The sequence below is a fragment of the Malurus melanocephalus genome, unplaced genomic scaffold (genome assembly GCF_030028575.1).
Source record: "Malurus melanocephalus ecotype Western Australia unplaced genomic scaffold, MMel_1.1 scaffold_0, whole genome shotgun sequence".
Lineage (NCBI taxonomy): Eukaryota > Metazoa > Chordata > Aves > Passeriformes > Maluridae > Malurus > Malurus melanocephalus.
Window position 1 is genome coordinate 6,448,253 of NW_026623232.1, and position 26,858 is coordinate 6,475,110.

Here is a 26,858-nt window from a genome sequence, read left to right on the forward strand (position 1 = left end):
GGCAGTATAGAGTAYAACAAGAGAACACATACAGAAATATAAACCGAACATCATCTCGACCAAGACCATTGTTTGCATTTTGCCTTCTAATTCTAATCTGCCAATTACATTCTCTACCTCAGAAATCCACCATCTAGAATTAGACTGTCCCCTAATTTCACCACTTCTAGTTTGTATGCCATTGTGACAAATAAGCTATTTTTCACCACAGCAGCTTCAAAGTCCTTCTCCTCATAGGCAGAACTATTGTTTGTCACTAATGTTCTTTGAAATTCTGCAACTGGATGTAACGATGTAATGTTCAGAAGTATGTCTGAACAAATATAGAAGTTTTTGCAAAATGTAAAGCTTTTGCGATCTTGCCCAGCAACCAAAATTTATGAAGAGTTAAAAAGAAAACCAAATGTTACAGCAAGCTCTACTCTTTTGTAAAACAAATTATTTACATGACAGAAAACAAGAAAGAACACAAAGAAATAGTACGCGCAGCAGAAAGAATCCACACTATCAAGTAGGACAAAGAAAGAAAAATAATTGCAGTCATCCAAGTTTTGCTGTTATCACCACATACTTAAAAGAGAGCAAGAGTCACTGTGATCCCAGAGACTGGCTATTTAATGGGTATTAGGAGCACCTGAAGAATGAAGGTAGTGGCATTACTAATCAAGAACAACCAGGTACCTCTTTYTATAAGAGTAAGATAACGAAATTCTAGGTAGTATTTATCTAAAAGTTATCATAAATACCTCCTTTGAAGCAGGACTAAACTAGGAGAATAAAAAATCTGTGTAGATTTTTTATGAAGCAAGCAATTCAGCTACTTCAGGATGCTTCATGTCCCAAAAATCTTTTAGTACTACATTGTAACAATTCATGACTATCTAATTTAGCTAGGACATCTGTAGTCATAAGCTTTTGTTACTGTAGGAGCATGTTGGCATCTAGTTCTAAAATTAAACTTTCTCATCCCCCAAATTGTAACCTAGACCCCTACAAGATTGCATTATTATGTGACACAGTCTGTTAAAATAGTCTAACCATGTTGAGCAACCCAAGCAACAAGAAACCATGTTAAAACACCAGTGCCCCTGGATTTGCCGAAGTGTAGCACRTTCTTCTCCATATGCAGAAGATGTAAGCCAGAACAGTCTCAGGATAAAAGTTATTTGTTGGGACAGAACATATTAAAAAAAAATATTCAGGATGATTCAACTTTCAGTAKCAGCAGCCTTCTGACCTTTCAGGTAACCAGCAATTGATTGCTTTGCATGAAATTGGATTTCCAGGTATTAGAAAATAGGAAAGATTGTATCTTAGCTACAGCATCTGCAGAATAGCAGAGTCCACTACCTGATACTTACTGTTGTGCTTAAAGATTCGGATAGTTGCTCCKGACAGTCTTGCTCCAAGCACTAGTGATGCATGATTCAGTTCATCACTCAAAATCAGACAGCCCTGAATCAGAAGAGGAAAGAGGAAGATATTGAAAAGGTTATGTTTCACAGCCAAGCATATAACACCTTTCAGCTYTGAAGCACTTCAAGATCATTTAAGAAAAAAAAAAATTCTAACATAAATGCAGCTAGTCCAGGAAAGACTTGCTAAGACCCAATTTGCAGCCCTAGTATGGCAAATAAAATTACACAACTACTCTTAACTGAAAGAACCACTCAAGTTTCACTTTTTCTGGAAGTCCTGCAGCTGAACCTGCCTGAATATCTCATGCTGCTAATGAGTACTCATCCTCCTATGCAGTGAGGTAAAACAGGGAGCAGAGCAGCTTGCCACAGGTCACTCATAAGTCTACAGTGCTGCTAAGAAACAGGACAATAGGACATATTAGATTAAAGGCCTTATCAAAATTGCATTATTTCTTACATTAGGCGGCAACCACTGACTAAACCCCTGTGTAGATTAAGGTAATATACAAGAGACAGAAAGTGGGAAACAAAATTATATATAAAATGGAGAAATTTTCTGAAGCCATTGAACATCCCATTGAATTAATTTGTTTTTTCATAAAAAACCCCAGAAGCTAAATCCTTGGACAAACATTAAAGCAGGGTATGTGTGTTTTGAGAGCAGTGATGATTACAGGTCAATAATTGATATGCTGAACATTCAGTCACAGTGTTATCACTGTTGACTACAGGAATATATATTGRGGAATTAATAAATAAGGGAGCAACAATATTTCTAAATAACCTTGGCCCACTCCTGCTTACTATGCAAACATGCTACAACTTTAGAAGTGACTTTGCTCAGTTAAAAATCCAGAAAGCRTGTCAAGATGCTAAAGATCTACCACTGAAACATGCTCATTCCATGATTCTCTAATAACAATTGGTGGAGAGAAGAATCAAAAGGATTTCTTCTCTACAATGGGAATTACTAGAAAGGACTAAAGCATTGCCTATAGTTACAAAGGACTAAAGCTGTGAAAAGCATTGCCTATAGTTACACAAGGAGTGTCACAAGCCACGGAGTATTTTCTCCACAGTCAAGGAAACTGCACTAGAATTGCAATGAACTTAGAAATGTTCTACATCCTGAGAAAAATCGAGACTGGTTTTCCCTAGAAACTGCAATAAATGCCAAGTGCTCATAGTGCTGCTACAAATATTCACATTGYGTATTTCCTAGACTTTGGCATATGAAGTATGAAAATTTCCAACTTGTGTTTGCTGTTTGAACTACTATACAAGGCAGAGTATGCACACATCAGAGGGCATTGCTGCTAAACAATACTGTATCAAAAGACATGAATATAATAATCAAGAACTAGTATCCTTCTTAAATGGGAGAAAGTAGGAAAAGTGACAGATTGAGAAGAAAAAAAAAAGAGGAAGAAGAGTTTAATAGCCTAGCAAAAGCTTTTCCATAAAAACAAGGATGAGCTTTTGGTGGAGAAAATAGACTCAACAATTTGATGAGCAGCAGCAGCATCTTTTCACCCCCCACTAACAGGACATTCAATTAGAAACAAATTTATTTGAAACTGAAGAAGCAGTAAAGRGTCTCTTACTGTCTGCCACTAGAAAGAGCACAATGGATCACAGAAGCCACCAGCACAGTACAGCAATCACTGATGATCATAGCAGCAACTGAGTGCTGCTACTACAATGATAAGACTTCCATTGCATTTATCAGCAAATTTACATTTGAGAAAGGAGAAGGCTAACAGTAACTGGAGATAACACTACTTGGGCTCTAGAAAAACAGGTCAGTGAAGACCAGGCTTACCATCACATCCTACAAGGCAAGCAAATTGAAATGAATGCCACATTCTGCCATAGAGTGCTATGTACATGAACTGTGTAATTCAGTCCTGAGCACTTAAACCCACCTACATATGGAAATGAATTTGCTTTCTTACAATCAAAAAGGTCCCTCAAGCATCATTGCTCTAACTCAATTGTCTAGTCTCTCAATCCAGAGCTATGATGAGAAGCTCAGTGCTAAAGGCAGTACTGAATGCTATTATTACCTAGTTATACTAACTACATTAATGACACTTACTCCAAAACAGGCAAGTTTGAGAGTCTAGCTTAGACTAATAGTCTAACAACCTATACATCATTGTCAAATACACATGACTGTGGTCCAGACTCAACATACTTGGAATTGTCTGTACCAGGCACATGACAATTTGGCTGTGAACAGAAGGTCTCTACTGCTGAAAACCACCAGGTACAGAAAGAATTGTTTTAGTGATGCTGTAACAGTGCTGAAATACAACTTACAGTTTACACCAACTACACCTATTTTCAGCATCTGCTTAGTAGAGGYTGCTGTTAACAAGGCATAGTATATATAGATCAACTAGTTAATGATGAAACGTTTGAATTCCTTTTGCTGACTAATGATGATTAAATTACAGGGTAGAGATGGATCTAGGACAGTTAAACCATATTTRTTGCTATTAAAAGAGGATTCAGTAGGAATGTAAACAAAGTGCTTCAGGATTCCACAGAGCAGAAAAAGAACAGTTGGTCCATTATTACATAYATGTGAGCAACTATACTCAGTAGCTTGTTTTTAGCTAATTAACAGTAATATTGGAACCCAGATACGATTAACTTCAAACATATCTTACATTTTCAACTGCAAAGCTGCTTGGAACACAAGTAAGATATGCAGAAAGGGACAGTCATTAAAAAAAAATAGCCAAAGAGTTTAATCAAGCACGGGAATCTCCGAGCTTTACTGAGGACTATCAAAGCATTGCCAAACAGGTTGTTGCACACACAATTAATTGTGTACTGGGTGGTGCCAACATTCAAGATTTATGTGTCCTTATTTGCAGACAATGAAGAAATCAAATGCGCAGTGAGAAGCGACTTCAGGCAGCCAAAAAAAAAAAATCTAGTGAACATTCTGAACTACAGAATTGTTCATTTGATGAGAACTCTTCTTCACCATAATGCATTTTCTGTTTGGAGTATTCACCTGAGTATAAGGGCATTTGTATTGTTATGAGGCAGAAGCTTCTTACTACTTCATTTCAAGTACAAAAAGCTAAGTATCCTCATGACTAACTCAGTACGGACTGCTGTACTCATTTATGGCAGGAGCTGGCTTCGTAAATGCAGAAGTGAGCAGCATAAAAACAGGTATGTTACAAGCATGGAAATTTACTGTTCAGATTCTCTCAATGGTTGTTAARCCTGTTGAAGTTCAAAGGTGAAAACTCAGGATCTGAGTAAGGTGTCTCAGGGGTATTATCACAAGGTATTGAAGGTATACAGTGGGATCCACATATACCAAAAAAAAAGATTGGGTAAGTTTGTAGGAATCAGTAGTTTCTAATGACTTAAAACAACCAGCATCTACTTAAATATATCTGACAGTGTGTACTGAATCTAAAAGGTCTCACAGAAATCAAGAATCATTTTTCTGTTGAATAAAAAACTGGAGAGATGTGGAAGGACAAAGAGCCAAAAAACGCAGGTAAAAGATAGGTCTGATGTAACACGTTGCTCAGATTCATGGCACTGCAGAAGTATTTGACTCCAGAAGGACTAGATCTGAAGCACTGAATTTCTATCATCAGACTCAAAAATGTTTTTTTTAATGCAAAGCATTTGATATTTAAAACTTAACAGACCAAAAGAAAAGGCACATTATGTAGACAGTGCTACTTCCCAGTTATAAAAAAAGAAACAGCATGCAGGAAGACACTGCGGCTAACCCAAAAGAAAATCATCAGGAAAAAAAGTTGCCAGGAAGAACGAGGCAGCAAATTTATAATCTGTAGATATCACAAGTGGAAGGATTTACAAAGTCATCTCAGTAAGTGAAAAAAAAAATTAAATTAAAGGAAAATAATTCCTACTACTACACAGGGRCAAAGAATTCCAATAGACTAGTAGTATTAGGCTGACAGTGAACCTTTTTCAAAAACAAAAACTGTTCCCAGTACTTGCATATTTTACTCTAAGGAGAAACTAAGAGAATATACATTTTACATCAGAAAATGCAAACAAAAATTTCACTTGTATTTAATTTTCCAATAACTAAAAAACCACGGTTGGAGATACTGGACACTCAGACTAATTGTCTACTGTTCATGGGGCACACAGTAAACATCGTAAGTCTTATAGTTGACCTTGTTTCTCTCAAGCAACTTTTCTACTAGGATTTTGCTTCTTCAAAGGGAAGATTTTTTAATTGTCACTCAAAGACAATAAATTCTCTATGTACCAACATGCAATTCAGCTTATCTGTGTGTCTGACAGTYAGTTCTTAGTGTCTCAAAAGCACCAAAATACTTTCAGCCACTAATCAGGCTGCTAATCAGCCACCATTTCACATACCAAGGGGTAGCCTAAGGCAGCAAGCCTTAACATGCTAGGCTTTATCCCAGACAGAAAGTTCTGGGCTGCTACTGGTCCCATGGATTTCCAAAGAGATTTCTGAAATGGTTAGAGATGCATACTGTGACCTACAGTTTCCAAAGAGAATATCTGCAGGGGTTGCCAATGAGGAAAAACAAAAGCAAACAAGTAGCTTTTAGAAAAATTAACCACTAGAATCTTTGATAGGTGAGCTTTTATTAATTACTTAAACCGTACCTTGCCAACTAAAGCAGGAATGTTCATAGAATTGGTTGCAAATCCCATTCCATATGCCATTGCAGATTCCACACCTAGGAACCTGGCAACTAGCTTTTCCAGCTCCTCATGCTTGTCCAAGTTTCCTGCACATAAAACAAACGTGAAATTCAGAACACGGAGAAGCTTTCACTATTGCTAAATGCTAAAAAGAGACTTTCCAGCAACCAAGCTACACTTTCTTTAAAGGTCCATAAGTGAACACTGAAAAAAAGACTATATATGAAAATATAAATAAGACAACTGCTGTGCAATGTAAACTAAATACAGGAAGTCAATTTGTCTTAACTGAAGTAAAAGCTTCTTTATTGGTTAGACTAAAGTTCAATGCTGGAACAATTAATGTTTCAAAGACCTGCAATCAGATATAGACTTTGAAATACATATTCAGGGAACATACCATCCGACTTACCCATCTCCTGCCTAGTGCTGCACACCCCAGCTCCATACTGGGACAGAACTTTAGCAGCTGCTTCTTGGCAAGCCCCAGCATTCTGTGCAAATCCAAGGTAGTTGTAGGAACCCATATTCATAATGTCTTTTATCACTCTCCCTGTGTACCTGTGTTTTAAAAACAGCACAAGTTAGGAAACTCAAAATTTAAAAAGTTATCCACACCAGAAGAATATTATTTCACCTTCCTAGACTACACACTGAAATGTTAAAACTCAGTAGAACAAACCATTAAATTAGTTCAGTACGGCCTCCTATCATCAAACTGCAGCAATCAGTGAAAAAGATTCTCTCCCTATCTTACAGTCTCATATGAATTTCCAGAAGACCTTACACTTGAAGGTGAATTTGCTATTATATATAAAATTGCTTAAGGCTTCTCAAACCATCTGTTGCTCTGACATGTTTCCCCTTCATCCCAGAATATGCAACTTTTCTTTCAATTACAAAATAACATCTTTAGATCAATTAACTTGGCAGCCCCTCAAGCGGGATATCCTCTAACCGCAGAAAGGAAACACATCTGCCATTTCTGTGCTAACAATACGTGACAAGGAGAATAAGGAAGAAGTTTAGCAGAAAAGAAATCTATTTTAATTCTTTTGTCCTTGAGAGCCAAGAAGAGACAAAACTAGTTTCACCAACTAATGTGCTGCAAACCTCTACACATCAAACTTGTGATACRTAATTTACAATTTGTAAAAATCCTTTCATTGTATTTCTCATTTTGTTTCTACAGACTACCTCAGTTCTGACTCAAACCCATCATGATAAATTYAGTTCAGGCAGTAGAATTTACTTCCAGTGTCAGAACTTCTTCTAAATGAACACAAAATCACAAGCAGCAGTGCAATCCAAAGTATCTACTCTATAACATCACACACATCATGAAGGTATTAATTTTATTACAGATATATACAGGCCCAGGATATCTTAATAAAGTAGTCAAAAGACTGTATACAARTCATCAGCTTGGTGGCTAAATGCATTTCAAATAAGCAAAATTCATTGACTCAAGCTGCTGGAAATCTGCTTCAACTTCACAGTCTGCAACTTGCTCTTAGAGACCCTATATTTCAAGACAGGTGTTGCAGGTGTTTTCTTCAGTTTTGACTCACGTGAATGTCCAGTTATAGTCATGGGAAACTCTCTCCATCATGTCCACTTTGGCCCCTGGCACACTGCAGATTGGACGGTTCCAGCTGTCCCGAATGCGCATGTAGAGGTTTCTGTTGTAGAAATTTTCAAAGTCCTGGTACAATGGGACAAAGTCCTGAAACACATGAAAAGCATTCARAGTAAAAGTAAAGATATATGACACAAAATTAGAGTAAGAGGAATAATTCTTTTCTGTCATTCTGGTGTAATAAAAAAAAACTCAAGAAAACACAAAACATAAAATAACCTCCTCCATTAAATGCTTGGGCATATAATCTTTGCAAGAGAGGTAGTCAGCCTTCAGARTTAAGCAGAGCAAGGGAACATGCAACGGCTTTTTGGCACCAAACAGTACATATTGCTCTACTGAATACACAAAGACTTTGAAAACTAAACTGCTCTACCATATTTTATTCCATGCATAAGGAATGCTTTTAATACAGCAGCATTAGCATGATTTTACATGTTACCATTAGAACCTCCCACAATTTTTTCTTCTAAATAGAAGCTAATAAGCTACATTATGGCACCTCTCTTCTGCACAGCTTATCAAAACTGAAGTCACACATGATTTTTATGAATGAGCATTTCCTGAATTTTAGCTTCCCTTCCAATGTTTTACAGGAAAAGTATGTGACTGCCTTGAATGGATAACACAAGAATGTCAAACTAACTGTGGCAGCAAGGACATTTGAAAACTCAAGAACATTTTTTTCTGGCTCTAAATTCGTAAGATTTCCTTTTTACTATTCAATKAAAGAAAGTTTGACATTTAGTAGTGATAAGAATACATAATTAATTTGCTTCTGTTGGGGAAAAATAAGCACCTTTTTAATCATCTACAGAAGGAAAAAGATGAATTTATTAGAAAGGTAAGAGCCAGCAGACCATTTCTTCCTGTTTTTCACAAAAAAATGTAAACATTGTGATGGGAGCTGCATTTTTGGTGAGATAGGAGCACGAGAAAGGCCGAGTATCTATCTCACCAAGTACTACAGTGTCAGGCATTTGTACCACTGAAGCATTTATGGCAGATTTTTAATAAAAACACAAACAGGCACTGACAAGCTCTTATAATGCTTGCCTGCAGGAGGAGTACTTTTTTCATTACCTCCCATTTTAATGATTTAACAACTTTGTCCTTGCAGTTTGGAGTAAAGGAACATTTAGGTCCACACCTTTGCATTCTCCTACCAGCAGCTGCAAAGGAAAGGCTGTGCCAACTTGCAAGCAGCCACAGTTGCACCTAAACCCATTTCTGATTTGCCTGTGCCAAAAAGGCACAAAGATATTAATTGTCATCTTTTCAACTCTGGAAAAACAAACCAATTTAGTTAGCAATCATTCTTCCACAGAATCACAAGTATGTCCTTTCTCAAAGACAGACAGTGGGAATAAAATTTCTATGCGCTAAAATGCACAGAGGGGCAATTATTTTTTCCATGTTCCTGTCCCAATTCATGGCACAAAATCAGCATAATCATCTACAATTGTTTCAAACCCTCTGCTACATTACTTGTAGAGGGGTGGGGGTAATGAGATCAAATAGAAACCCTGGCACCTTAGAAGATAAATACTTGAGAGACTTGTTAAATCTAATTATAATCTACTGAGATGCTTCTAGGCATTTTCAACTCTTCTTAACCACCAATGCACAAGAATTCAGCTTTGCAATAGTTATCCAAGCACACCAACTATGTGACCCGAGAAACAATTGATATTTTAGCCAAGGTTCCTMGCTAGGAGGGGGAGGATGGAAATGAGTCACTATATCAACTCAGGCAGGTATGCCTGGGTTAGTACAGCCCAATCCCACTTCAGATTACTCATCAGATGAGTTTTCTTCTGAAACCCAAGCTGACAAAGCCAGAACAGTAACAAGCTCAACTGGTGAGATAAGGGCAATTACCCGCAACAGGCTGGCACCACCATTATATGTAACACAAGCATGACTTTACAAGCCAACACCAGAACTAAGTTTAAAGGGATTTAACTGTCAAACAGAGAACTTCTCTGAACCTAATGGATCATGAGAGGGAAAAATAGGAATAAATTATGGGTAAAGAAATTAAGGTCTAATACGGGACACTAGCTTTAGTTTTTAGGGGTACCAAGTTCTAGTTCTAGCCCCTATATCAAAGGGCTCTAAATTGAGGTATCACCATAGTATCAACTCCTTTGTTATCTATACATGTACCCCTCCCTCAAACAAATCATCCTTAGACAGATCTCATGAGAAAGTTCCTTRGAATAGGACAGGCAGGCAATGTTATTCTGGCATAATGCAAAACTGGATTGTCTATTTCCTCATCAATCGTAATCCCACTGAGGGRTTCTCACATGTATCTGAGAACATAAAAAGAGAAAGGGATAAGATATTGTGCCTTTATAAACTGATACTGACTTTTGGAGTTTGAGAGATCTCTTTTGGAGCTGGCATACAGGACCAGATGGTCTGCTGGTTGTTTTCTTGTTTGTCTCCTCCATCCTTCTACAGTGTGGCATTCCAAATGAAGAGCAGAGAAGGCAGTGCAACAAAAAGACCACTTGAATTCCTCATGATACTTTAATATTTTCCATCTTTGAACCAAAAAAAAAAAAAAACCCAAAGCAGAACAAAACACAAAAACCTGGGGAGGAAGGGAGGGATGAAATCTATCTATCCATACTATACACTCAAGAGGGTGTTCTGACACCATAAGAGGCTTCCAAAGAAAGCGGTCACAGCACCAAGCCTGACAGAGATTGAGAAGTTTGGACAATGCTCTCAGGCACATGGTGTGACTCTTTGGGATGTCTTTTGCATGCCTAAGAGCTGGACTTCGATGATCCTTGTGGGTCCCTTCCAACCTAGCATATTCCGTGATTTCACATTTTTAACACATGCAGCCACAATGCTCTGCTGTAGCGACCTCGAAGCAACCACTATCACCTTTAGATGGCCTTCAGAGCTTGTTRTTTTTCCATCAAGTTCTCAGCCTATTTCAGACCCAACACTCTTCCTAGCTGTAAAGGTCCCTAGGAATATCAGTCTGAATTGAAACATTTTTATTTAGAGGAAAAATAATCCAGGAGTTGATTATTTGAGCAATCTTCAGAGCAAGCCAAACAACTGCAAAAGTTACACTGGTTCCAAAAGAAGGAGCAAAAGCAGCAAGTTCTTTCATTTATGCAGCTAAAAAAATCCTAAACAGCTCTATTCCTGTCAATTTAAGCCTAGAACATACACGAGGGAATGCATGATGAAGAAACWGAAGTACTAGTGGTCTCCCAGAGCCCAAAAAGCATATCGATTTCAAGAAACAGCCCATCCAGGGAACAATAAAATTCTCCCTTAGGGTGCAATACCTTAGCATAGGTGATTTGGGAATCCATTATTTCATCATACTGTAAATTAACATTACAACAAGTGAAGGTCATAATGAAGGCTTTGTAGCCTCTAGCTCAGGGCACAGGGTGATGCAAATGCAATGTGATTTGCTGCTTTTAGAGCCAGGTTTTCACAGTATTGCACCTAAGCTAACAAATGGTTCCATGAGCACCAGCAGGGCTTATCTGCAATTCACATAAGTGCTACCTAATAATACATAACTGACTCTGAACAGGAATCAAGCAGACAATTGCAACAAATTTCTAAATTTTTTCCTACTTCTAAAAGGAGTCCCATCTCACTGCTAGTGAGTCAAGAAAAAATGGAACAATAACTGTGGGTAGCCTTAATACCATSAGAAGGCTTAACGAGCTATATAGATGCTAAGACAACACTGAACAAGACTCCAGTACAGCTGGACTTCTGTGAGCAAGTATTTGAAAACCCCAGATGCTAGAAACACGTTCAAACTGGGCAAGCTACAGAGCGTGAAGCAGTATATTAGACAGTTACCAGCCCCATTTGCAGTCACTCGCAAATGCAAAACATACAAGATAATCAACTGGCAAATTAGATTGGAAGAAAGGTAAAAGTGATTTCCATCCTGCCTATAAAATCCTACAAGTATTTTGCAGATTTAACCACATTATACGACCAGAGAACACTTAAATTGGTTATGCCTAAATTGATTCCAGTATAATTAAGAATTCTTAATCTTGCTGTTTACCCATRCCTAAAACAGACTGGTAATGCTTCGGAGAATATGTGCTACACAACACTGGTTTCCAGGAAAAGCTCAACTGAATATATTTTAAACAAAGCCAAACCCATGAAACTGTTTCCTGGAAATCAGTACTAGCAAAGTCTGTCCCTTTTCACCCTTTTGTGTTTCAGCAGCGAGTGAATATTAGGTTTTCCTGGAACCATTCACATCAATACATGGTTCCAAGGAATTTACTTGCCATCAGATACAGTCATAATTCAAACCTGCTCGAAATCCTGCTCTGATCTTTATATTAGTTTGATCACTTGCAGTTTTCTAACTGTAATGCAGAATAAGATTATACTATTAAGTGACAGTTTAAGGAAGGAGTTGCTCTACTGAAATAAACTGCCCTCCATAGCACCAAAAACCAGTGTTTTTTACCTGTGTTTGTTTTTAATACTATGTTTTGGTCCTAAGTTTATGTTATGCTTTTAAATGTAACGACCTTCAGAAACACACCACAGAAAATCCACATACTTCAATTCCAGATGATTTTCAGAACAGGTTCATTCAGCCCTTTACAAAAGACTTCTTCATATTATGTAATTTTGTAATTAGTCACCTAAGCAATTATGAACTATTTCAAAAAGGTAAGGTTAATAATTTTGCTTGATATTTAAGAAAACCATAACTTAGTTGGCTCTTCAGAATTTAAATAATAAAAATGTTACTTTCCACACAGAAGTCACAAATCTGCCAGAAAGTAMCCCAGTGTAATCACAGGGCTCCTCTGATTTGCATGTATTAATARTAACAAAAAAGGTGAGTTCTGAGCCTTTTCTGCACACTAGTATCTGCATTCCCTTATCAAAAGATGATTGGGCTGTCATCCAGCAGAGAAATTCAAATATTTGAAAATCATGAGAAAATAATTTCAAAACAAGTAATTGAACACGCACATCCCACTCCACCTCCGGCACCAGAATAACCCCKGGATCCCACAGCAGACACGCTGCAACGTGCTCTCATCAATTCATCTGCAGGCAAACAAAGATTAAAGCAGCAAAGGGTGAGGATAAGTACTGTATGTTCTAGACCTCACATGATCACTCTTCTATTTGTCTGACATCGGAAAAAGCTACTACAATCTGAGTGCTAGAAATGTGGTTTGGGGAAGTACACTAGGCTGAGATTTCTCCAACAACCAAAACTTTTTAAAACAGGATTTCCTATTTTTCATTCTTACGCAATATTCACTGACACTTCTTTTTAGCTCCATCCACAGACATCCTATGCACAAAACAAAATCAGAATACGTGTGTCTCTTCATAGAAGCCATACCCAACACAGAAACTGCAAGAGTTTCAATTCATCTGTCCAGAAGGTATACTTGTTAAGCAAGTATCTTTCAGRGCAAGATGCAACACTGAGTTAATTTATAAAAACATTCAAAGCTAAATTTCTTTTAGGACTAGGATAATCTGTTGCTAACAAACTCTGTGCTTGAATGTCCTCTGTGACAATCTTTATTGACATTAGGCTCTCAGTAATGTTACTGAATTAGACCTACTGCCCCCTTTTTGCACGCGCACTGATGTAAGAGCCATGTCTGCTCCCATAGAAAAGTTCTTATTGATAACAGGACAAGGGTGTCACAACAAATGTGCAACAGAAATGTAACAATTACAGTATAGAGTAACTGCACCTACACTTCAGTTACTCATTTATAATCCTCAAGCACCATGAATACATACCAATATTTAAACTTCTATTCTAATGTTGTGGTAGATTTCTGCACCTGTTTTGACTGTTCTCCTCTGTATCAACTTCTACATCATGCACAGAAAAATATAAGGGTGCCATGTTCTCAAGTGTCATAAACCAAAGTAGCTCAAAAGACATTAAAAATTCAAGTTACAAGTTGAGATTTAAGCAGCATTCTTTAACCAGATATTTTAACTGTTAAGTTTTTACTTTCAGATTYCAGAAGTCAGTCAATAGTGTAAACTTAAACTTCTGTACTTTTAACCAATATGAAATACCTTTACTCATTAACTCCTGCAAGAATGCTTCTTTTTGGAATTTAGTGCTCTACCATAAATCCACTTAATTCTACCTCACCATGCTTACAGAAAGAAGCTACTGTGAAGTAATTTTAGGCACTGGTCCTTAGCTAATCTTCTGTAAAAAGACATGCACTTTATTCTAGTGCTGCCTCTGAAAAAGGCTCCAAAGTAGCCTTCCCCTTTTGAGTTCCTCTCTGCCACCCTTGATTATTTGCTTACCTTACTGAGAYGTCCTTCCTGTCTCCTCCATTTTCTGCTAGCCAACTGCTTGTGTGGCTACATAAAGAACCAGAAACTCGAAAAGGAACTCCCTTAACATTTTATAAGCTAGATTGGCTACCCAAAGTACTTCAGAAAAATGGAACCTGAATCAGAAAGAGTAAGACCTTCGGAGAAAGCTTACTGGTAGCCACACTCTTCTAAGAAGACAAGAAAATAGCTTGTGAACTTCAAGTTTCAACATTAGCTTTCCTAACAAAAATTATTTCCTATACGGAATAAAGATCTCTAAAAATAATTTACAGCTACAGAAAATCAGAATTACGTATTCCGGACAAACTGCTGAAGCAGGCAAGACCTTTCACCTAGTAACAGAAGCTTTTGTGAATAGGTCTGAACATGAATGCTTTCTAATTACTATCAGTGAGTCAGGAATCAGTACCTCAACTTACCCATCAGATAACCTGCTCATGTTCTGTACTCCAAATGAATCTGAAGTCACACAGCTTGTGCCCTGGATCTGACACTTGGCAACTGCTTCAGGTAAAGAGAAGGTTTCTAAATCAAAACTCATCCACCAGAGCAGCATTAGAAAGCCTCCCACTGGTGTCAAACTCAAGCCAGAATCTTTCTTTAGGTGCTGATGCTGGCAAATGCAGCCTCTCTCCTCCACACCCCTGTTTCTGCAGCTGGGGCACCTTTCAGTATGTTGATACAACTGTTGATGCAGATTTCCAGTGAAACAGATGAGGAAACTACTCGCAGGAAAAATAATTCAAAAGAAGCATTTCTTTTTTTAACAACACAGTGGTACTKGCATAGTATTTGGGGCACTTAGAAAACAACAAGGAAAACAGCAGAAAACTTTGAACACCACTTCCCCCACAAAAAAAACACTCAAGCCTTAGCCACATAATTTCCACTGAATATTATTCTGCAGTGGTTACCTTCTGTTCTTCTCTTTCCGTTGCATTTTGACACTTCTCGATCTTCCACTGCCGCATGAAATCTCGCAGATATCCAAAGAGAGTGAGAACACCATAGCCTACATAGGTCAGCACAGCAACCAGCATTGGTGTTTCTTCAAAAGCTTCATTGAAAGGTCTTTTGTATAATCCTCCATTGTGCACAATATGATTTATCTATAGTAAAAATTTAAAGAGAGGCAGTTGAGGTATTAAGTCAAGAAAAGGCAAGTAGACATTTCAGAGTAGTCCCCAGCACTCTGATCAGTTATAGGCTCTTCATTCCCCTCACTYAGAAAAAAGAGCTTCCAGCTAAGTTCAGCCTTTACTGATAAATACTGCCAGCCTCCATACACGAGGCTGCCAAGCTGCTCATACAATCCACGTCACAACTACCAATCCAGGGCAGTTTAATGTAATATCTCATTAAAATTATTTAGCTTGCAAAGCTACACACTGAACATCGCTTACATCTAAACAAACCAAAGTGAAAAAACTGCCTTCACCAAGAGGGTACACAGAACAGTGGTGCTTCCCAGGATTACTACAGAGAAAAACAAAAGAGAAAGTAACAGTTTTATTGATCTAAACAATGTATTCTCAGATTTGGAAGTCTATATTATTGTAACACAACAARCATAATCTAAGTGCCTCTGTAGCTGTAAGCCTAAAGATGCTGACATAAACACTGTACTCATCCATGAGGCGGACATGACACACAGACAAAAAAGTCATTGTATATAGAGTCAACACTGCATGTATGTCAGCACACAGAACAAAGCAAGGCTTTCTGCATAAAATCCACGTGAAAAGTCATCTTTCTACTTACATATCATCTGAAGGTAAGAGCTTTAYTAGCTGCCTAATACATACAGCAGATCTATCTCAAGTACCATTATTGGAATATGCAATATTTGTGACTATTACAGAAAAACTTCACAGCTACAAGGCAAGAGCTCACCCAATATTAAACACTGGGGCAAAAAAAAATCATTTTAACTAGACTACTTTTTCAAATAGTTAAGTTAAAGATCAGATCTCATTAGTMAATGAACCAAAACACAGAAACTTAGCCGTTAGATGCAAATTGCTATCTGCATTGCTAAAAGTTACAGAATGACTGCACTATAACAGAAGGGCTACATATGAAAGAACGGTCTCCAAGACATAAATCCCCTATATATGGAGGGGTGTGTGTGTATATATATATATATATAAGAAATTTTTCCTTAAAATGCACCAGTCAAAGAAACCTCAACACCTAGGAAAGAGACTGAACCTAAATTCACCAAAAAAGGACAACTGCAAATAAGTCCTGAGGGGTGTGGTCCAGCAGACAGAATAAAACCAGTTATTCACCTATGTCACTCATATTATCACATGGGAAAGTAAGGTAGTATCATACTAACCTGTACAACAGCTGATGAATCAATAAGGGCATACATACATATTTGCTGATCTTACCAGACACTGCATTAYTTGGAAAGTGGTACCTGCTCACTTCAGATGCTGGAGCAAGTCTGYACTTCAAGTACGTCATTAATATCGTGAAAGCATTTTTTCAGAAGCAAGGGTCTGCTCTTAGTATACAATTATGCCATAGATAYGCAGTCACCATCTATAAACCACAACAGCACCTTTCCCCCTGACAGTAATTTCTACTGTTTCCCTCCCGCTGACACAGGTTTAAGCAAAGCAAATCCTTGATTTGGTCACCATAGTTGTGGGGACTTTGGATTAGGTGCAAGTGTGGAAACAAAATAGCAAAGACACAGTTGGAACTTCTCTTTCAGCAGCTTCACTTTCAGCCAGATGCAAGTACCTAACATGCAGTGCTTTGTGGCCAGGTTTAATATAGAAGTATTACTTTAAAAACATACTACACACAGTGGTGGCTTAAGTTAGAAAATAACCATGCTTTGGAACAAGTATAAGAACACTTGCTTACCACATTGCAGATCAGGTGCTGTCAATTTAAAGCTTTAATGCAGGCCAAAGGTACGTACAGTGTTTTCTTCACAAACCATGCCAGCCAAAGAAACTGCCCCTGCCTCACTCACTCCCACTTTGAGCCATTCGCACCAGCCTCCAGTTTGCACAAGTAAAGCAACTAAATCTGATTATCAGCATTGCATCCTTCCAGCACTGAACCGATGCAGGTTGAAAATATAATCATTTGCAGAAGGTTATTCATTAGACCATAATAGTCTTTACAACACTACTCCAYAAAATCATTTGACAGAGCTCAGCAAACAAGAACCAGCAGCTTTTAGAGAGAGAGAAGGGGCAGCAGCACCATGACAATCCCAGATTCAGTGAGCCAACACTGCAAAGGAAAAAACCATGAAAGCTGCCTCTTTTCTGTTACTCTCAGGATTGCTTAACTGTATCACTATGGCTCCAGCACACAAAACTATAGAATTTTATTGCATCCAGATACAAGAAAGACCATGCACCACAGCTCCAACTACCACAGTTTCAAAGCTTGATGAAGTTTGCATCCTCACATTATCAGACCAGGCTGTGTACAGCAGTTGTTCAGGAGCAGGCACACTACATACCTGCCACCTGTGCCTGTTTATTAGCAGCTGATTTCTGGATAAGCAGACAGAAAACTGGGAGTAASTACTTCGCAAATTACCTAGTATTGAATAACTAGAGATCACATCAAAGCTTCTAATGTCTTTCCCAGGTAACTTGAAGTTCATCTGGAAGAGATAAAAGGCTACATCCTAGGATAATGGATCTGAGGTTACCAAATACCAAAAAGTAGCTACTGAAAAAAAACCCAACAAAGATACCCATATCTATATGCAAATTTTATCATAATAAAAACATACTAATTTTTTCCACATCTGTGGAAGTGCCTGTGCTTCCAGCAAATGCTGAGTTATTCCATCTGGCTAAACCAAACATTTCACTAAGAAAGGCTGTTTTAGGAATACCTATATTGATTCAATCCATACTCCAATCAATTTTACCTCTCAGTGYTCTTCCACCAATGTGCTTACAAACCCTTATACTCGCGTGTCAGCTACCACATTAGCTGAGAGCTTCTATGTTATCCTGGCTGAATCAAAGAATTAAAGAAAGAGTGAATGTAATTCCACAAACTCTTCATGAAGCATATGACCATAAAAAATTTAGAATTGACTACAGAAGAGACATTTGTAGTAACATCAAATACAAGCCTATTTGTTTTTCGAAGAATACCTTATAAATCCACATGATAGCCTTCAAATGAAGGCTCACATGCTGCAAGCTCCAAAGCTGCTGTAACATTGCTGCAGCCATTTTAGTTATAGAGACCAAGAAAGAAGGTGGCTACAGTTTAGTTATTAATTTCCTTTTCTCAGGAGGAAAAAAAAAGAAGTGGAAGATTAAGACTTTTATGGTTTGAACAAGCCTTATGATAATAAAGYGAGCCATGACCTTTTAAGTAATATATACAGCATACTCAAGTACAAAGAAAAGTCAGAGTTCACTTAAWCATGTGGTTAAAAAAGCACGTGTATGCTCACGTACATTCTCCTTCCTGTACTGTGCAGACTACATGTACACAAAAGAGCACCATCATATTAAAGAACTCAGCTGCAGGAGAAACATCAGAGGGCATGACTCAGCTGGTTACAGAAGGCAGCAAAGAATCAGACAGGTAATGCCTGTGTCGGGCCAAACTTTTGGGGAAACAAATCATATGAAAYAGTATTGTAGCGGTTACTGAGCAGCAGCACACAGTTACTGCTAGAAAGAACTCCACTGGTCTAAGCAGAACACATCAGAGTGTGATGCTAATCACAGAATGGACTGAGCTGGATGGGACCCACAAAGATCACTGAGTCCAACTCCTGGCCCTGCACAGCACAACCCAAGAGTCACACCCTGTATTTGAGAAAGTCATCCAAGAGCTTCTTGAACTCTGTCAGGCTTGGTGCTGTGACCACTTCCCCAGGAAGCCTGTTTCAGTGCTGATCACTCACTGGGTAAAAAACCTTTTCCTAACAGCCAACCTAAACCTGCCCCAGAGCAGCTTCAGGCCATTTCCTCAAGTCCTGTCACCCGTCACAAGATTGAAGAGATCAGTGCCTGCCCCTCCTCTTCCCCTCATGARGAAGTTGTAACTGCAATGAGGTCTCCCCTCAATCTCCTCTTCTCCAGTCAGAATAGACTAAGTGACTGACCTCAGTTGCTYTTCCTAAGTCTTCCCTTCTAAATCTTTCACCACCTTTGTAGCCCTCCTTTCGATGCCCTCCATATCCTTTTCGAGAAGACAAAAGCCATGCGCAAAAACAGAACATTTGCAGATGCTACYGTTGACAACACACAGGATTCACCACAGGACTCTTGGTACATAAATTGCATGGCAGGCATGTGCTTTAGGGAGAGAAGAGCCACAAGTGGAATACACATCACACACAGTATGAGAGACGTACACGGCAACTGCTTACAGCTGCTATCCCGGGAAAGGTCCAGCACTTTGTATTAAAGAGGCCATTTCATTACACACCGACAGGAAGGACGAATTCAGATGAACCTGGCAGACTTTATGTAAAGACCTTAAAAAGATCATTTATGCTGAAACATAACTTTGCCAAATTTTTATTAAAATGTAGTAGTAGTAGTAGTAGTTCCCACTGCCACATAGCACACAGTGCAGAAATTTCACTAACAGTTCACTGAACTAACAGCTTTGCAGGTTCTATTTTTAGAAACACGGYGTGGAAGACCGCATCCATGAGCATGCCTCCATATGCAAAAGTGGCTACATTTATTACAAAGGATTGAGGAAATCAGCACTACAAAACCACAGCAGTGAGAATTCCACAAAGTGAGCTGCTCTACACTGTTAGGTATTCTGTGGTAATTTTATTATCATCTCTAGCCCTTCTTCTTGCACTGCTTTGCTTAGACTTCAAATCTCAGACTGTTGCATGGGTAGAAAGACCAATTATTTACTACCAAAATTAGAATTAACTATTTTGAATCACATTTTAAGCTTTAAAAAAAAACCCACAGGAGATAAACTGTTCTATAAAATAGACTTTAAGAATATATTTCTAATTAAAGATTTGTTCTTGATAGGTAGCATCAAATATTTTTATTTGCAACTAGTTACTCACAATAAATTTGACAGTCCTTGTTTAAGATGCACTTACCACATCTACAAAAACAGTGTAAATCTTCATAATGTTTAAAAGTTGTTTGGGTTTGGGGTTTTTTTTTCCCGTTAGCAAGTAAAGGATGCAATTAAACTTGAGGGTTTTTGCTTGCTACATATAGGTGACAATTTGATCCTACTGAGAATATACTTTTTTCTGAACAGTTTACCTTAAATTACCTTAAACCTTATATGTAACTTTATCTACTAAGTTCAGCAGATTTTAGGTGTACAGGATTTTGACAGAGGATTTCCTAAATGCATGCTTAATTACTAAATACGATTTACAACAAAGGTTTCTAAAGACAGAACAGGTCTGCGGTGCTTCCCTAGCAAGTCAATCTCAAGGCTCTCAGATACCTCTGAAAGMATTTCCTGACATACTTTACGATCTGCTCTCATTTTTATAGACATTAAATCCCATTACTTCCTAAACTTTTCAACTCCTGCTTTCTCTAAGTATTCTTCAAAACCATAGTTTGGAATTAAAAACAGTTCTTTTTCTTTGATTCATTTATTTATGATGGCAAAACAAAAAAGAATGGAAACCTCACTGAAGATGGGCCAATGTTTTATATTCCACTTAGAGAAACTGAAGTCAATAGATAATTCAGATAAAACTTTTTCACCCCCAACAAATTGAAAATTTGTTGAAATTTAGAAAAACATGTTTTTTGCTCTACAGTTAAGACTGAAAAAGACTACATGATGTATCCCTCAAGCAGATACAGAAGAAAATTAACTTGTATACATTTTTAACTATCTCAACAATTTCCTAGAGCATTYAAGGCATTTCACCAGCTAAATTTGAAATGGCTATTCCAAATATAATTGATATGTTTTAACACGTTACCCAAGTGTTTAATTTCTCAGTAGCACATACTCAAATCTAAGAGAAGCCCATCATATCAGCAGATACCATGGGCGCTTGTTTTCATACCAGCACAGACATACAAATTCTCAACAAGTACAACATCGGCACTACACCTACTAATTCAATATGATGGCCTCAAATACTCATTTAGCCAGAGAAAATGYTGAGTAGCTATTTCTTCCACAAAGGCTTAGTCTTTTATAATTTAATTTGGTATTAGAAAAAGATTGTTGTGTACAGGTACACTTTTTCAAAAATAAATTTTTGTCAACTAAAACAATTGAACAAGGTTGCAGTCTTTTCTAGATTAGATAACTTTCTTCTCACTTCAGTTTTACGTTACTGACACCATAAATACAGTAAATCATAAAACCAAGCAACACTCAGAAACCAGTAATTTCTTTYCTCAGGTCTGATGTAAGCTGCAGAGTACCTGCTATGAGCCTTAAGGCACACATTTGTCCAGGGGTTCAAGGATTCAATGCTAATGTCTAAGCCTGGACTAACTGTCCTACAATCCATGAGTTCATCTCTGTAACCATGGAATAACCAAGGTCGGAAAGGATCACCAGTGGTCATCATGTCCAAGCCCCAAATTAAAGCAGAGCTAATTACAACAGGTTGCCAAGGGCCACATCCAACAGTCTTGAACTTCTTGAACTCCTCCACAGATGGAAATTCCACAAYCTCTCGGGGCAACTTCTTCCGTATTTTACCACCTTCATGGGAGAAATTATTTTCCTTATGTGCAATCAAAATTTCCCATTCTTCCAAATGACTGTGYTGCCTCTCATACTATTGCCACAGGCTTCCAAGAGTCTGGTCCCATTTTCTCTATATGCTCCCTATCCTGCCATCAGCTAGTTAAGCCTTCTTTCCTTCTAACATTGAGCTAGCCCAGATCTTGCAGCCTCTTCATTTCCTGGGGACCCTCTACTGTGGATTCACCCATTGATGTGGTTATGTCAGCATCCTTCTGGGAAGCTCAAAACTGGACACCATTTGCAAGATRCAGTCTCACAAATGCTGACTAAGGGGGAATAACCACTTCTTCATAAACGAATTAATGAGATTAGGTTTCTCAGGATCTTTTTTTTTTCCATCAGAAAGTATTCTATTTTCAAATTTGACACAGATGTGAGAAAAGCTCACAATTCTATACTTCAATTCCTTTTTACACCAGTGGCTAAGGTAGTTATTTAACATGTGTATCTTATCCTAGCTTTCATCTGAAACAAGGTTCACATCACTGCTACCACTAACTCACTGCAGCATGAAAAACTTGCAGTATATGCTGCAGTCATCTTAAGTGTGCTCCCCGAAAGAAGTTACACTAACTTGAATTCAAGCAAAAGCACCTACAAAATCAAGATTAAACTATTGTTCCACTGCACCTCAAGCATCCCACAAGGTGAATTGACATGCAGTTTGATTGCTCTATTTAAGAAGAGCAAGCACAAATCACAGGACTACACAAGCTGTTTTCTACATTACACACCAAAGCTTCCAGGAAAGAAATATCTATGCTGGCCATTTTAATCACTGTTAGAATTCAGGACTTGAGACAGTTTTAAAGGGATGCAAATCCCACAGTCCTCCCACTCTTCCCAACCAAACTGGCCCTCGCCTTCCTTAGGAAGTAGTATGAGACCTTGTTTACAAAGACAAGTATACAATAAGCTATCTGGAAGTTGCTACAGAATAATTTGAAAACCTTCTAGAAACATCAGGGAAATGAAAATTTGCTTATATAATTCCAGCTATCTAACTGACTTGGAGATACTTAACACAGCAGAAACTAAGAACCTGATACCTAAAACCTATATTCCCATTTTTTTTTTAGTTTGAGACTATTTCTTCTTTAACTTCTAGAAGCATAGTAGACCCATTCTAATGTGAGAAGCTCAATTAAGGAGTAAAAAAAAATCACATTACTAAGAATTTGTTCACAATAATAGGTAGATTCCAATCTTGGAAAATAAGGGCATCTTCTCCCATCAAAGACTACCAATCTCCCTATTTTAAGCAAGAAAATTCTTTTCAGATGCAGCACTGGAAAACCATYAGCAAAACATTAGCAAAAACCACTTGCAAAACACTCCTATAGAGAAATACATTCCAGTTTAAAATCACATTGCAGAAMGGAAAAGCATTTTCCCCGTACTTACTATTCTCACAAGTGTCTTGATAACACCTAAACACCATTGTTCTATTGAATGCAACACTGTCCCCAAAAGAACAGAAAAGCATAAGAAGCAGAATAATGCACAACTTGAAGTGGCAACTTCACATCCCTTTYACTAGATTTGCTCTCTTTCTCCTATCTATCTTAAATTGCTTATATCATGACATCACCCTTTAAGATGTCAGGCTTTCATATTATATAGTGCAGTATTACATCAGAGCTCTAAATTAATTTTAAGTCCATCCATTACTATTCTTCCTAACCATGAACTCCCTTAACTGTACAGTTAGAAAAAAAAATCACTTTTCTCCAACATTCCACAATTTTTAATTGCATGGCTCTTCAACCTCTCTTAATTAAGGTGTTCATAGTGAGATTGAAATTCAGTGAATCCAACAGTCTCTAAACAGATTAACCTCAAGCAGGACCCAAGCAATTTGACACGAGAGTTCTCAAGAAACTCTTGCTATTTACCTTAGTATTTCAGCAAATGTTTTTAATATGCTGGAACCCTAACTTCAAATGGTCACTTTTCTAGTCACTGATGATATTTCATTAATCTCCAAGGTAGCCAAAGTCAGTTACYGCACCGTTTTAGTAGGCAGCAAGTTTCCCTCAAAGAGGTTTAGCAGTTCAGGAGACAAATACAACCTCTTCTAAAATTAAAGCAAACAATTTCACCCTCTTCTACTCATGCTGGAGTAAGAGAAAAGAACTCTACGTCAATACCACTCTCAGTGGAGGGATTATCACAAGGAAACCTTTGGAACTAAGCTTTATTATTTTTAGGATTAAAATCCCCCAAAACAACATAAACAGACATACTAAAAAGAAAAAAAGAAAGGAAAAAAAAAAACCAAACCAAAAAACTTACACAGGTAACCTGAACAGAAACACCCTAGGTAGAAGAGAATTTCTCTTTTTTCACATTGTTAAAAATGGGTAAAGCTTTCCTGCATTTACAAGCCCTACTGGAGGGCATGGTAATGTATTATCCTGTCTCTAAGCTCTCCCCTCAGAAGCTMCACAGTTTTCCAGATAAATTGTCAATGACTGCAACRCTTCTTTAAACCAATGGTTTTCCTTGCCCTCCTRTTCCCATTATTTAGGTAGATCTCTTTTGCCTCTTATTTCTCACACAAACTCAATGAAAGGCTTTCTTGAAAAAGTTCTTTTCCTCATCCTTACTTTTCTGKTTTTTTTTTTCTTTTCTACTAAGTTACAGTTGAATTCTTTCACGTAAACTGCCTCCTTTTTGGTGCTTGCTTGCTGCTGCAGATTCTCAAGTGCTGTGTGTGGTATGCACTTAGCATATACATACACAGACATATATATTCAACACAAAGTAAGYATTAACGTGTTTCCTTTTTTCTGCATAAAGGCCCAAAAACCAAAACTGAAAAGGCAAAAGACCAATCAAGTAGCCAAATCTGTGGTAAGTCAGCAAACACATCTTTTGGCAGTTTAGAACCAGTGATGCTATTTGAGAAAGCTGGATATGGTTGGTTCCTCTAAACAGTTGCTTCTTCCAGTCCAGTTCTAACATTCAGACCCTCACTTTGAAAGTCGGCATGAAGTTAGCCCACATAAAATTATGGAGAAAAGAATGTAACACTCCTGGTCATAAATCTCTGACCTACAAGCAGCTGCAGGAAAGCCATCAAACTTTACTACACTCTTCTCATATCCTCTAACAATGCTGCCACACTTTCGGTTTTGGTAAGATTTCTCATGACCACTTCTCTAGCCAACTCGYACCCACTTTAGAAATAGTTATCTCAAATGCCACAGGTCTCCAAAACATATCTGAGCATAATATCACATGCAAGCTATTAAGTGAATAGAACGTCTTACAAACCAGCAAGTTTTTTAAGCTTCCTCAGTTTGACACCAATGTTTTTTCCCATCCACATGCTGCATCACCCATGTTTTCCAGRCACRCAGCTGAACAAAATCCTTGAGGAAATTGCTTCCGTACCCCACTGTTCTGTTCTCCAGAAGTAGAATATAACTGTATTCGGATTTTCTTTTTTAGAAAGCACAGGGTGGAGAAAAACACTCAGAGAAGAGCATTCACCATCATCATGTTTTGTCTTATTTCAAAGATTTACATCTAAGGTTCTATAACCAGCAGTACTTGGCGTTTGAAAGGCAAGACTACCAATGCCATGAGTTCCCCTACCAGTACAAGCTGGCATGGTTGCCAAATTAAAGTATTACGCCCTCCTCTATTTGTTATCTCCCAGTACTGTGCTATCCCTCCCAAGGGACACGGCAAGACTATGAGCATCCATCGAGTCAAAGAAATACAGTAAGTATACTAAGTTAAAGATAATTCAGGAAAAAAAAAGTTTAGCTTTACCCTGCATCAGGTCTCAATCTATACACCGAGTGCATAAGCCTACACTGAAAAAACAGAAGGGACAGCAGAGGACTGAATAACAGAAGGAACAGGATAGATGATGACAGAGGAATGCTCTTCTCAAGCARCTTGAGGTGTCCAAGGAAACACAACCTATTGCCTTCTRCTGGGACCCACTTGTTAACAATCATTAAGCTCCTTACACTGTAACACTGCTCCTTACACTTGAGCGTTCTGCAGAGAACCAATTGGAAGCCTGCAAGCACAATTACAGATAGTCATCACAGGGTTTTAATACAGCCAGATGAGAAGTGCTGCATCAACCTCYAACTCTGCTCTAGAGAGAAGTCCCTGCTCAAGGCTACTTGTACCCACAGCCCCGTGCATCGCACTTGTAACAACAAAACAGTGGTGAAGAACTGCTAAAACCTTTCCTCCAAAACACTGCTGTGGTATAACAAGTTTAAGTTCAAAGCTCTGCCACCACCAAAAGCCTTCCAGTRAAGTTACAGCGGTGACTCGAGGGCCAGTCATTTTACACGCCGCCACCAGTGCGGTGAGCGAGCACCCGCCGGGCGCTACTCGCCCTCCCTCCCCAGGCGAGGGCCGGCGGCACAAACCACCTGGGTTCTGCCGACGTCCCTCACAGCCACACCTCGGTTCCTTCCCGGCCCGCGCCGCCGAGCCCCGCGCCCGCCGCCCGCCCCCTCCCCCGCGCACACCTGGGTTCCCGGCGGGCCGCGCACGAAGCCGTTGCGGAGCGCGCCGTGGGCGCCGCAGCCGTTGGCGCGGGGCCGCTCGGGCCGCTCCATCGCGCCGGCCCCGCCGCGCCCGCTTCGCCGCCCCCGCCCGGCCGCGCCGCACCGGAAGCGCGACCCGCGCTCCCCCAATCGCCGGCGCGCGCGTCACGCGGGGGGACGGGCCTCACCGGGACGCGCCGGCCAGCGTGAGGGGCGGGCCGAGGGCGCCCAATGAGAGCCCGCGSGGCAACCGGCTGGGAGGAGAGTGAGGCGAAGGGAGGGGCTCGCCCAATCGCAAAAGCGGAAAGCTCGGGGGAGGCGGAGCCAAAAGGTGAATACTGTCCAATCACTTGGCAGAGATGGGAGGAGGAACGAAGGGAACGGGACGAGCGAGCCAATCACAGCGCGAGGCCGAGAGAGGGGCGCGAGCGGGCAGCAGGATCCGTCCAATGGCGAAGGGAAGAGCGGGGCGGAGCTCAGGCAGCAGCC

At 39.0% G+C, this 26,858-nt stretch overlaps 1 protein-coding gene across 2 annotated transcripts in view; it reads right to left on the reverse strand.

Moving 5' to 3' along the window:
- The window catches only part of SPTLC2 (serine palmitoyltransferase long chain base subunit 2), a 75,122-nt gene extending 48,650 nt beyond the window's left edge, over nt 1-26,472 (reverse strand). For both annotated transcript variants that reach the window (XM_057379923.1, XM_057379843.1), the window contains exons 1-6: nt 26,352-26,472; nt 15,033-15,227; nt 7,685-7,839; nt 6,526-6,674; nt 6,075-6,199; nt 1,362-1,455 (exon numbers count right to left, since the gene is read on the reverse strand). In XM_057379923.1, the coding sequence (XP_057235906.1) occupies nt 1,362-1,455; nt 6,075-6,199; nt 6,526-6,674; nt 7,685-7,839; nt 15,033-15,227; nt 26,352-26,441 (808 nt within the window). In that variant the 5' untranslated portion in view covers nt 26,442-26,472. The remainder of the gene's footprint in view (nt 1-1,361; nt 1,456-6,074; nt 6,200-6,525; nt 6,675-7,684; nt 7,840-15,032; nt 15,228-26,351) is intronic.
- Between the last annotated feature and the right edge of the window lie 386 nt (nt 26,473-26,858).